General features: G+C 43.9%; 1 protein-coding gene across 4 annotated transcripts in view; it reads left to right on the top strand.

Moving 5' to 3' along the window:
* The window catches only part of ncoa3 (nuclear receptor coactivator 3), a 60,158-nt gene extending 47,076 nt beyond the window's left edge, over positions 1-13,082 (top strand). For all 4 annotated transcript variants that reach the window (XM_088937399.1, XM_088937400.1, XM_088937401.1 and 1 more), the window contains 13 exons: positions 174-604; positions 1,343-2,427; positions 2,897-3,029; positions 3,111-3,314; positions 4,128-4,358; positions 4,525-4,645; positions 5,048-5,219; positions 5,753-6,058; positions 6,439-6,540; positions 7,883-8,111; positions 9,346-9,526; positions 10,138-10,309; positions 10,571-13,082. In XM_088937399.1, coding sequence (XP_088793525.1) covers positions 174-604; positions 1,343-2,427; positions 2,897-3,029; positions 3,111-3,314; positions 4,128-4,358; positions 4,525-4,645; positions 5,048-5,219; positions 5,753-6,058; positions 6,439-6,540; positions 7,883-8,111; positions 9,346-9,526; positions 10,138-10,309; positions 10,571-10,582 — 3,379 coding nt within the window. In that variant the 3' untranslated portion in view covers positions 10,583-13,082. The remainder of the gene's footprint in view (positions 1-173; positions 605-1,342; positions 2,428-2,896; positions 3,030-3,110; positions 3,315-4,127; positions 4,359-4,524; positions 4,646-5,047; positions 5,220-5,752; positions 6,059-6,438; positions 6,541-7,882; positions 8,112-9,345; positions 9,527-10,137; positions 10,310-10,570) is intronic.
* Positions 13,083-13,286: the final 204 nt, after the last annotated feature.

Below are 13,286 nucleotides of genomic sequence, written 5' to 3'. Positions count from 1 at the left end.
AAATAAAGAAATAAAAGCATTCTTGCAGTTCCTCATTGATCGTTATGCACAGGGTACGCCTGGCCTGATCAGAAGTATCGATGGACTTGTTCAGATGAGAACCTGAGGAACTGCAGCTTGTGCAGTTAAGAAAAAAGATTTTGATCATCTTTTTGTTTGTTTGTTTGTTTTAGGGAGCAGAATGGATATCGTGCAAACCAGGGTCCGATGATCCAGGGCATGAGACCCATGGGGAATTCCACCCCCAACGCTTCTATGAACATGCCCCCCGGCCCAGGCATGGGTATGGGGGGCAACAGAGGCTATGGCATGAACGAGTCGGGGCACATGGGCCAGATGGGGGGCTCCATGTATGGGGCCACCAACAGAATGATGCAGATGAATCCCATGAGCCAGATGTCTCAGATGGGTCAGATGAGCCAGATGAACCATCCTGGCCCTGGAATGCAGCAGCAGCCTCCATACCAGGGCAGTGGGTATGGCCTGGGCATGAACAGCCCATCGCAGGGGAGTCCTGGGATGAATGTTCCCCAGCAGAACCTCATGGTTTCACCCCGCACCCGTGGGAGTCCCAAAATGGTCCCCAGCCAGTTCTCTCCTGGAGGTATTGTACGAGCTTTTGTTTTTCAAGCTTGTTTTTACACTGGTCATGAGGTGTATATCTATACTAGCATAACTATACTTGGTGCTTTTGTACAGTGCCCTGGTAGAATAAAATGAAACACCTGTGTTACATAGCACTGGGCACCCATGTGGGCAGTTGGTAGAGGTGTGATGTGGCTAGCTCACTAAATAGTTCATGTAGCTCTATTAGTGGTTGCGTTTCAGAATATACCCGACTGTTCAGTTCAGTAAGTGAACTGTCGGGAGCAGCTCCAGCATTTTGTCCTTTCTTTAATCTGTGACAGTTGCTCACTATAACAGTGCCATGGCATAATAAAATATTAGTAATTCCTTGCATTTACATAGCACTTTTCATCTCAAAGCACTTCCCAATGTAGCATAGAACATCTATTGTGGCAGAGTTTAAGTGAGATATTGCTGGTTTATTTAAACATTAAGTACTGCATTGTGGATTAGAGAATGATACTGTGTATTTTCTCTTGATGTCTTACTATAACGGACCCCAGTCATTGGTCATCATTTTTTGTTTGTGTTCAGTACTAAAAAAAAGGTAACTGAAAAAGTCTAAGTGAAGGTCTGTAATCCAGTGTTTTATCATGGTCTCCTCACCAATTTAAATTTTGAACATTTGTTGAAAAATGTGAAAAAGTGGTTGGCTTGTCATTACAAGTCTTGAAGGCTGAGCACTAATAGGAATTTTTGCCTGCTTGTGTCGAAGGTATGCACTCTCCAATGGGCCCGGGCAGTGCTGGTGGAGCCGGAGGTGGGGGGAACAGCAACTTCTCTAGCAGCTCCCTCAATGCTTTGCAAGCCATCAGCGAAGGTGTGGGCAACCCCATGCCTTCCTCCCTGTCCTCCCCAGCACACAAACCAGACAGCTCACCGAGCATCAACTCCTCCCAGCAGCAGCAGCAGCAGCAGCAGCAACAGCAGCAGCAGAACCAGCAGTGTAAGGCAGGCCGTGTGGACTCGCCTAGTCCAGCAGGCATGTACGTTCCTGGGGGGGACCATCACCACCATCTCCATCACCACCATCATACCCCAACAGAGAGTGCTACAGACAGGCCTGACAGCCAGGCAAGCTTGCGTGGCACCAAGGAGGGCAGCGAAGTTGGTACTGGTGGTGCAGAACCCCAGAGGCGACTGTCGGACAGCAAGGGAAACAAGAAGTTACTTCAGCTGCTGACATCCCCTACTGATGATCTTGGCATGGTGGCAGGGGGTGTTCCTCCAACTGGCGCGAGCACCCCATCCACGCTGGAACCCAAGGAACCCGTGGGATGCGTCACCAGCCCCTCTTCCACCGGTGTGTCCTCTTCGTCATCCTCCTCTTCCTCTGCTGCCCAGCCCCCAGGGGGAGTCTCTTCCTCCTCCTCGAGTGCCCATCACGCAGCCTCCCTGCAGGAGAAACACAAGATCCTCCACAAGCTGCTTCAGAATGGCAACTCCCCAGATGAGGTGGCTAAAATCACAGCGGAGGCCACAGGCAAAGAGACCAGCAGCCATGAGGCTGGAGTGGCAGACCTGGGTACCATTGGCACTGCTGGCACAGGAGGTGGAGGGGTGGGTGGAGCAGTTGGAGCAGGTGTGCCAGACATCAAGCAGGAGCAACCCAGCCCCAAGAAGACCCATGCTCTGCTGCACTACCTCCTCAATAACGACCCCAAAGAGCCCGCAGACATCAAGCCAAAGTTGGAAGAACTGGAGGGGAAGACCCAACAGAATGCTTGCAGCAGCTCAGGCCTGATGCCCTCCACCCCTGAGAATGGAGAGAACAAGATCAAGACCGAACAACCAGATGAGGTATTGAGCAGTCTGTAAGAAAAATCAAAGCACAACCATTGTTGCCTACGTTGAACTTTCAAGAAGTTCAGGTTTCGCATGTAGCTGCAAGCTGATAGTTTTGAATGTGACAGTTTGGGAGGAGTTCAATGCCTTCTTGCTAGACTTGATGATTAAAAAAATGACTTTACTGTGATCAGTTATGTGATTGTGATTTTCAGCAATGTACTTATGTACAAGAGGTGAAAACATCTACTTAGTTCTTTAAAACAACCACTATCTGGAAGAATGATGTTTTCCCTAACAAAAAAGTCACTTCATCCAAAAGACATAAGTGCTTCAATCCCCATGGAAAGCAATTGGTTTCTTCTAGGTGGTTTGGAATATAAGACCTTTTATGTAAATGTCTCCAATAAGTAAAAATTATTCACTACGGTTGTAAAGTTGTTTGTGGTGTTGACGGTGAGCTAACTTTGTTTCTGTCTCATAGCTCCATGACACTCTGGAGACCATCCTTGGCGGTTTCAGAAACTCCAGCTCCAGTTTTTATCAAGAATCCGGTGTTGGAGCGGGGAGTGATGTTGCTAACAAGCAGCCTGCCTGTCCGGATGATGCTATGCACGGTAATAATCTATCTTTGTGCAGTGACCCGTCTCCTCTGTGTGAGTTAGACCTCTTCTGACGTTTCCGTCTGCTCGCTGCAGGGTTGAGGAGTCCTGCTGGGTTGAGGAGCCCCGAGCTGGGGCCACGTGGGCCCTTTCAGCGCGCTGTGTCTGTGGATGGTAAGCCCCCAGTGGGAGCAAATTCCCTTGGCCGACGTAGTGCCCCCTGCCCCATGCTTGTTAAGCAGGAGAGCATGGATAACCAGCGCATGATGGGAGGGCCAGAGAACTTCCCAGGAAACATGGGTGGGTGTCCTCAGCTCTTCGGAGAACTAATTTTTTTGTACTTTTTGACTCCATTCTAAGTATGTAGAAATTGCTTGTGTGTTAGCTAAAAATGTGGTTTCCCGCAAACTGCTAGGATATAGAGTTAAAGCATTTTTATGCGTGTCAGCCAAGGGAGGTTGTTGAAATTGTACAATGTTTTATTAAGGCCCCTTTTAGAACATGGGGAGAAAAAATATTTTGTAAATATTTGGTCTGGTTACCATGTCAAGCAGGAGCCATGCTGCTCTGCAGCTAGTTCAGAACAGAGCATTTAGATTGCTTAGTAGGCTTGAAGAAATATTGTACACTGCCTGTTAAAACTGGCTATCTTTTATCATTCTGGAATAGGAAAGGTGGTTGAATTCAAGTATTTAAAATCCTCAAAGGTATTATCGGATATAGCCCCCAGGCACTTTCCTCAGAATTAATGCATATCAGAGGATACAAATGGAAAATAAGGGAAAGTAAATTTAAGACTAAGAACAGGAGGCTTTTCTATGCAGAAATGGTTATAGGAATCTGGGGCAAACTCCCCTGCTACGCTGAAGCCTCCATCCCAATCTCCTTCAGATTGTTCCTTGGATCAACTGACAATTAGCAGCCGAACAAGCTTGATGAGCAGAATATTTGTAACCTTTCTTAACCTTGTGTAAAACCCAAAGAACTGTAAAGCTCTGCCATTCCAGCTGTTTACCTGCAGAATTAAACCAAAGGGGCAGGTAAAGCGTAAGTATTAATGAGGTCAAGGACGATGCCTGGATTACATCTGATCCGTTGTAATTTTTTTTCCAGGCATGGTGAACAGGGGTCTGGGTGTCCCACAGCGCTCTCCAATGGGGGGGTCGGGGGAGTGGGGCATACAGAGGTCAAATGCCAGCCCTGTGGGCACTTCTAGCCATCCACCCATGGTTCGCCCAGGAATGGACTACAGCTCCAAACCAATGATGGGTGGGCCCATGGTTGGCAGGTCAAACAGTGTGCCGGGCAACAGGTCGATGCTACAACAGCAGCTTATGGATATGGGTAAGTATTAGCAATGCCCGGCAAAATACCATGTTCACCTTGTGGCATAAACTCACATCTTCCCTACTGTTAGACCCTTCTGAGAGTGCTTTGTTCTAACCGCCTTCCTTTAGGAAGTACGCTACAATTTAAATTCGAGAAATAATTCAAGATTGACTTTTTGCAGGGCCGAATGACATCAACATGGGCATGACCCCCTTCAATCAGCAGGGCCCTCCAAACCAGTCCCCTTCCTGGCCTGAGAATGTGATGCCCATTGAACACGGTCCTCAGAGCAGCCAGAGCAGGTAACAGCTCTCCCGCCTTCAGCAGCCCTGCGGGGCATGCTTTTCACGCTCTTGTAAACGCGCAGTGCCTCTTTTATGGAGCTGTAACTTAACAGCTTACAAGATAGCGATCTACTGCTCAGAGAATTACACACCCCTTAACCACATCCATTAAATAAGATATCTGCTTTCCAATTAACACGCGTTTACGAGAGGCACGAGGAGATTGTTTTAATGCAAATAAATGTCAATAATGCTAAGGGGTTAAGCCAGAATTTGCATGCTTACTTGACAGTCAATTAATACGCAAATTCATTTTAACGACCTTTCAATTGCAGACTTAACAATGCACTTTAATAAACAATGATTTCAGCAATTGCACATGGGAGTTTGCCTGGTTTTGAGCTCCTACCTGTGTTTCAGGCGGCAGTTTGCTAATCCCTTGGACGACCTGTTGGTACCACCTGCTACCAGCGAGGGGCAAAGTGACGAGCGTGCTCTCCTTGACCAGCTGGACTCGCTGCTCAACAACACCGATGTCATGGCTTTGGAGGAGATTGACCGGGCACTCGGTATCCCTGACCTCGTCAGCCAGGTCAGAGCGCTGCTTCCTGATAATTCCGCACTGAGAAGAAAAAAAGCCCAGTCCACAAAGTGATGCCCGTGCAGCTTTCTGTAGCTGTGAGACACACCTCTGCTTGTTCCTTTCAGTCCTGCCTATGTAGTTGCCCTGGCAGTGTTCACAGGTCACATGCAGTTTTGGAAGCAACAGCTTTGATAGCTTATGCTTTTTTTTCCCTCGACTGACTTCTGTTCTAATCGTCAACCCTTTAGTAGTCTTCTTTTATCTACAAGACTTGATTTTTATGGCACTGATCTGTTCTCCTATGCCTGCTCTCTAGTAGCCCTGAAAAAAAACTGAGTTCTTCAAAGTACTGTCCTGGTCTTTGTCAGACCACCAGGCTGTTAATTTTGATTGTGACTTGTGACCCACTTGGGACTTTTGCTTTGTGGATACTGCTACACACTACTGCTTAATTTTAATCTGGCATTCCAAAACAAAGCTATACCATTGGAAGATACCTGGTGCTCGCTGTTATTTAAGAAGGAATGCTTTTGTTTCTGCAGGGCCAGGGTGTGGACCCTCAGTCAGAGCCTTTCCCTGGGCAGGACCCAGCCTTGGTAATGGACCAGAAGCCCCCCATGTATAGCCAGGGTTACCCGGGACCCCCTGGCATGGCCATGCAGTCTGCATACAGTAGCCCTATGCAAGGCCAGCCCCCAGGTTTCAACCCGATGATGAATCAGATGAGCCAGCAGGGCAACTTCCCCATGGCGGGCATGCACCCCCGCCCCAATATGATAAGACCCCGGATGATGAACGCCCTCAAGCCACTGCGACAGCAGCTGGTGCAGAGACTACAAGGCCAGCAGGTAAACACGGTTTTAGCCAATCCCTGTTAACCATCAACCATTGACATGTGTTTCCAAACCAGCTTCATTTACCTCCTCATCTCTACGTTAGCCGTTAGAGGCTTAAGCGGTTTTACTGCCTTTGACCCCAGCTGTTGTGGTCACATTTTGTGCAATTTCAGGGGGAATTCGACCATGGACAGTGTAACTACCCCCTCACTTCTAGCCTAATTTGTCATAGAATATTTACTGTGGCATAAGGAAGTATTGGTGATATCAGTTTGTGAACCCGGCATTCCAAATTTTAAAATATTAGAATTGAATCTGAGAGAATTTAGTAGCAGGTTAAACAAGTCAAGTGGGTGAAGCTCTGTGATGGTGACATGACTTTCTGCCTACAGTTTATGAACCAGAGCCGGCAGGGCCTGGGTATGAAGATGGAGAACACGACTGCAGGGAACCCAGGTCTTCGGCCTGCCATGCAGGCTCCCATGGGGGGGCAGGTAGGCCTTCACACAATTTTACTGTACCTCCAAACTTGCTGGTCTTCCAATATCGATATGTCTCATTTGATTCTTAAGAACCTAACTCTTTCCCTCATGAATTCCCCTACTACCAACAGGTTTTATCCATACTTTCTAGATCATAAAAGTTTGGGGGGGGGAGTACTTGTTCATAAACTTCAATTTGTAGCCTGTCAGTGGTTCTCAAGCTTTTCTCTCTTCCATTTTCAATGGACCAGTCTCGGTAAGAAGCCGTTATTTCTGCACTGAGGAACATTTAAGTAAATATTATTCTGAATACAGAAATACCCATACTTCTTTTTATGCATGTTCTTTTTATGACGATTTCGTGCTACGGAGCGTGTGAATTATCCACATTTCGAATAACAAAAGCCAACCTCGAAACTGCGAAGAAGCAATACGAAGAAAAATGTCGAAAGCTCTGCCAAATGTAGAGAGTGAAGAGGAAGGTGTCATATGAGTCGTTTTAAATTGAATTTGCGCATCGCATTCCACTAAGTAGTATAGGTAAGAGCCAGAACAGAGCCTGCGGAGGGGCAGGAGAGACGTGTGTGATATTTCACCACGTCTTGCTTCATGTGTTGTCCGCTATTGTGTGCGCTCTTACCTTTCAAAAGAATATTTGTGGTTTAGATTTTATCTTGGACCCTAAAGGTGTTAAAAATGAAAATAAAGTGAATTGTGAGTGTGTGTACTTACACAACAAGCAAATGGAGTGGTTACTGTACTCAGGTATAATTAATGATATTGAACTATGTGTGCTGTTTTTATATAAGTAAAACTACAAACCACAGTCGGGATGTTACTTATAATCGTTTCATTTTTTGGTGAAGAACGTAAAAGTAGGGGTGACATTTCTGGGGTCCGGTACGGATTGTAATTTTCCAGCATAAGAAATAATTGAAATGTTTTTTTTAATGAATTTTCCCTATTCGTAAGAATTTACGGGAAAGAATTACGTTAGTAAAAAAAAAAGGTGGTATGGATGTGTACTGTCACTTCTAAGAAAAGCAGAACCATTGTAAGCTCACATCTGTATTTTCCACACTGCTAATTTTGGGGATGAAAAGCTTTTACTTACATTGACCCTCTGGACTTTGGGTATCCACAGAAACAAGTAATTTGAAAACCACTCCTCTGTTACAAAACTCAAGGAAACTGTGCCGGGGGCACTTTTGTTTTATTGTGACTGTATGCCACAGCAGTTAGCGTGTGATGTAATACAGTGGAGAGTGTTGCGTCTGGGTGGTTGAACTGGGGCCCAAGCCCCCAAAACTCTGGTGGCCTCATGACGCAGGGTGGATGTCTTGTCTGCTCCCAGCCCGGGTTCCTGAACGCCCAGATGATGGCTCAGAGGAACAGGGAGATGCTGAACCACCAACTGCGGCGCCAGAGGATGATGATGCTCATGCAGCAGCAGCAGCAGGCGGCGGCTGGGGGCTTCAGCCCCCCACCCAACGTCACCGCCCCCGCCGGCATGGACACCCCCATGGGCGGCCCCCCCATGACCCAGCCTGGCCCCCAGCAGTTCTCCTATGCGGCCAACTATGGTAATGAGCTACGGTTACAAGCGCGCCCTGGAGTTCTCCGGTTTCACGGAGTACTTGTGTACTTCTTGTTTGTTAGTTATTAGATCAATTTCACCATCTTTTTACATTTGGACCTCTAGGCTAATGCAGACAGAAAAGGTGGGTGTGTTTCAGCGCTGTGTAAGTCAGACAGGCACAGCAAAAAACCACAAGGAGCGTTCTCTGCTCAAACGAGATCCAAACATCAAGCAATAGGAAGGTCACACTGTGAAAATGAAGAAACTGAGGGTATACAGAGAGGAACACAGAAGGAGAAAAGGTTTAATTGAAACTGAAATAGGATCATTTCCTTTTTACAAGTTTGTTGGCATGAATTCAAGAGATTCAAACTGATCTTAGAATGCGCTTAAATCCGAGTGAAAATTTAATGCAGTTATTTTAAGCTCACCCCCTAAAAAGCCTTGATTGGTGATTTAAAAAATAGTGGCTTTTGCTGCACTCTAGTGGCAGCTATCAGATATCTGTATATGTTGTCTTGTTTTTAAATCAGTCAGTGGTGTACCTCTTTAATGAGCCAAGTAATGTCTTGTAATATGTGTTTAGCAGACACTCCTATTCAGGGTTAGCTTACCAGATATACAAAAACAGATTAAGTAAATAGAAAAATATAATTTAATTACTGGAAAAAAGTACATTAAAAACACATGAGCAAATTGGAAAATGCTGATGGTGCAATACTTGTGCAGCACACCATAAAAACAATGCAAATCAACATTGTTGAGCAACATGTAAGGAGTTACTGATTCCAGTAAAGAAGGACTCCTGTTGAGCAGAGTGCAGTATCTGGCTGGTAGTAAAAGTTCATGGCAGTGTGAGAGATCATTGGGGCTGTCAAAACTGATTAGTGCTGAGGAGTCCCTAACAGCTGGTCAGGAACTGAGCTCTTTTCAAAGGGTAGGTCAAAAGTGAACAGGACCTGCAGGTGCAGGAATGAAGAGGTGGAAATGGCTGAGTGGTGAGGTTTGGGAGGGTATATAGGGAGAGCTGCTAAACTGGAGCATAGTGGTTAAGACGGCAGTAGGCAGGAATGAAGGTTTTAAAATGGATCCCAGCCTTGCAGCTATAGGAAGCCTGTTTAGGGACTGGAGTCAGAGTATGGTATTAGAGAAATAGTCGGGAAAAGACCAGGTAACCGACAGGATTCTGAATGGGTTGAAGGAATAAAAATCCTGTGTTCCTGTGGTTTGCCTTCCAGGGATCAACCAGCAGGGTGACCCTTCATTTGTTCGAGCTGCAGGCAGTCCCCCCAACTCCATCATGTCAGCTCGCCTGGGCCCCCCCCAGAATCCCATGATGCAGCAGCACCCTCAGGGTGGGCCCATGTACCCGACTGCGGACATGAAGAGCTGGCCTCAGGGGGGCATGCCCAGGGGCAGGTACAGTACACTTCACACAGCAGCTTTCAGCCAGAGTGGTTCATCATTAGTCCCAACGAAGCCGAAGGACAAGCTGTCTATGCAATGGTGTAATAATGGGCGTTACCTTGTTAACATGTGGCATTGAACCAAAAAAGACTGGGTATTCACAACAAATTATGGGTGTAGTATACAAATTCTTTGCCTGATGGTTGCTTGCCTTGTCTTTAAGTGAAGAAGAAGCCCATCTAAAGAAGGAACTTTTTCTATCATGAAACTGTTCACAACATTTTAGTTGGTGCATGTCACAAAACTCAGTGATTATTTTGGCTTTTTCCTGCACAACTTAACTGAATGGCGTTTCTTATAACATAGAGGTAATGTCTGAGCCTTTGTAACACCTAAAAATCTGAAACGTGTTTATGGAAAGTGCCAGAAAAGCCTGAACTGGCATTGGAATTAAAATCTGTCACAGCCATGCAAACATTTTTGCCTTTAAGTGTGCTCCTGTTTTTCAGAAGTTTTCCTTTTCATAAAAAAGGATTTAAACCCCAAGTGGAAGGATATGCATTGACCTTTGTGTGTGCAGTAGCTGTCGGACAACTAATTGCTGCGTGTTGCTTTTCCTACAGCTCCTATCCTCAGCAGCAGTTCCCCCAGCAAGGGAACCCTGGCTCTTATGGCAATATGATGATGAACGGCTCCTTGCCTGTGAATGGAAATGGGGGTCACATGGGGCAAATGCCAGGGCAGATGAACATGAACCCCATGGCAATGGGCCGTATGCCAATGGGGCCAGAACAGGTACTGGTTCTATAGTTTTGCATTTACTTCTGTATTATTAGACATGCGCTGAGCTGTAAGGTATTTTTGCAGCCCATCTCGGTTTACCTGGATAAACTGTATACAGGTGTATTTTCTTAGTAGACGATATGTTATTATGTTTTGCATGTTAACGTGATTTCAGAGTTGCAGCTTGCCACTGCCTAAGCAGGCTGGTCTTGCTTTGCAGAAAAAATATCCTTTGCAGAACAATCTAACTTTTGTACTCTGCTTTTCTTGCAGAAATATTGCTGACACCCTGATGGACTCATCACAAGTGCTAGAATGGTGATTCACTGTGAACCCTATTAAGAAATGCGTGCTCCATGTTTAGGCAGCTTAATTGTGCCCATTTCAATGGACTGAAAACAAAAACTGAGCACTGTTCCTTTGCTGAAAAGCCAGTTTCGACCAGAAGAGACCCCGTAAGGTGAACATATCACCTGGAACGAATGCTTGGAATCTGAGGAAGACGTGAGACTAACAGCTGGGTGTGTGTGTCTGATGTCCAATCTTAAGAACCTTATAAGTCTAGTGTGGGATTCTTGGGCCTCGGCTGTACCCTTTTAGGTAAAGGAGCTACCTATATTCTCTGGACCAAACAGAAAAAAACGGTCTGATTGTAAAACTAAAGAGCAGTCTCATTTCATTAATAGAATACAAGTCATGCAGTATTTAGCCTTTTAATATGGGAAACACTCTTTGCTTTGAAATTTGATGGGTTAAGGTACTAAGCAAAATTATTTAGTAGCAATTGGGTGTTAGTGTTTGCACTTTACAGAGAGGCTAATATTGAAAGGATTGTTGCAATATTTCTTGGTCATTATAGCCTTATTCAAGAACTAATGCACAAAGCATAGCTGGTTTTTCTTTTATTCTTTAAAAATAATCAGAGGCCCATTTTAATTTAAAATGTAATAAGTGGAAAGCAGTAAGCACAGATGTTTTTTTATTATGCAGATTTAAGCAATAATTTTTCCTCTACAGTTTAGACTGAAATTGAAATGGAGTGTCATCAACTCAAAGCAAAGGTACTTCAGTATTAGATGTCACATTTTTAATTTTGGTTGTCTGTGAATATGAATTGTAAATATGCTCAAATGTATTATAACTGCTTTTGTAGGTCACATACCGTTTTTGCACAGATTGTAAGGCTAAATATTTAAAAGTTTATATATTTTTTTTTCTTTCTCTGTTTCTTGTAGGTCAATACAGTTTCACTTTCACTGTGCAGTATTTTATTTGGGGGAGGGGAGGTGCATTTTCCTAATAAGTCATCTGATTTTGTTGTAATAGGCACTTTTGTTCCTGGTTAAAATCATCACTTTCCGTTTTAAGAGACAATTTTATTTTATGGTGGGTGGTGGTGAAAAGAAATGGGACTTTTATTTTGGATTTAAGCATCAGATAAGTATAATTTTTAAACCTGAGTGTGGTATATACAGAAATGGGCCATCCTGCCTGGGTGTTTTCACATGCTTGAAAGGCATGTGGAGTGTAGAGTTTTATGTGGGCCTGAGCAGTGCTAAGCACGTAAGCTTTGTTAATGTTTTTTTTACCTCATCCTGTTCATAGATCTAATGTGAGACTGTGGTGGGATCAGATTTAGATTTTGTGGAACAAGGGATTTTCTTTTTTACCCCTTACTATAATAGCTTGTAGATGTTCCCTAAAATTAAAAAAAAAACTTTTTAAAAATTCCTCCATGAAATTTGTTGCAAATTGAGGGTTTGGAATTATTCAGGATATACTCCCCATCATGACAGCCGGCAATGGCTTTGACTTCTGTTTTCTGTTTGGGCTGTGTATTCAGGAGAGAAGCATGTGTAGCTGGAGTGTGTGTGGACATTGGATTTAAGCTTCATGTGTTGTTAGTGGTGTTGAGATTGCTGACAAAGAAACTTTGTATGTGTTTTGGGGGAGACACCTTTAAGAATGAGTGTGGAATTCTGACTTTTTTAATTTAACAGTCTGCATTAAGGTGGCATGGTGATATTTTATTCCCTTTAATGTTTCCTAATGTTCTTTGAGATATCTACCTTGTAAGACATGCGCAATCCAAAGATTTTTTTCCAGTGCTTAGAACAGTTTCTTACATTGACAGCATATTTATGTATATGTGTGTATATACACATATGCACACATGCCTACAAAAATATATATATTAAAGAATTTTTGTATATTGTATCTAGCAGAATAGAATAAAATCTGTTTTCAGTTTTACAGCAGCAATTTCCTTCTCTTTACTTGTACAGCCAGCAGAGGGAGCCCCTTTGCAGCACAAGTAAAGTTGAGATTTTGGTGATGCTAACCTATACCAAATCAATATAAACACTGCTGTACTGATATGTGATGAGGGGGAAAAGTTGGAGTAAAATGAGACACAGTTAAGGCCAATACAAAAACATACATTAGAAATGTAGATACTGGACTGTCTGAAGGCCACTTTAGATTTTAAAGAAGTAACTGGTAGGGACTAGAAGTTGCTTTTATTTCATGACATAGCTTAGTGAGGAATTAATTTTAGATTCTTGATGAGGGTTAATACAGAACCTTTGACCACATCATCTGTGCTTATGCTTTTTAATTCTTGAGAAAAATGCAAAATTTCTTCTTGCTCTGTATTGTTTAATGAAAGGAAATACAAATATGAAAAACATGCGGTCATTATTTCAGGATGTAAATTACTATTGGCGGTTTTTTTCTTACTTTTCTTGATGTTAATATTGATGTAAATACAAATTTCTATTTAAAATATTTTTGAATTGTCTCTTTTTTTTAAAAACAAATCTGTGTACACGAGTTGGAGTGCTGATATCCAATGCTGTGAGACGTCTTGAGACGTGGTTTTCTGTGGTTGGTAAAGATATTTCTGTTCTTCTCAGAGCAGTGCTGGAGAAACATCAGAAGCCATTTTTGTGAAGAGGTTAGTGTTGAAAGTTTAGCGGCTATCTTCTGT

This window comes from Atractosteus spatula, chromosome 19, assembly GCF_055471065.1.
Source record: "Atractosteus spatula isolate fAtrSpa1 chromosome 19, fAtrSpa1.hap1, whole genome shotgun sequence".
In the NCBI taxonomy this organism is placed as follows: domain Eukaryota; kingdom Metazoa; phylum Chordata; class Actinopteri; order Semionotiformes; family Lepisosteidae; genus Atractosteus; species Atractosteus spatula.
This window is presented reverse-complemented; position numbering and strand designations above follow the sequence as displayed.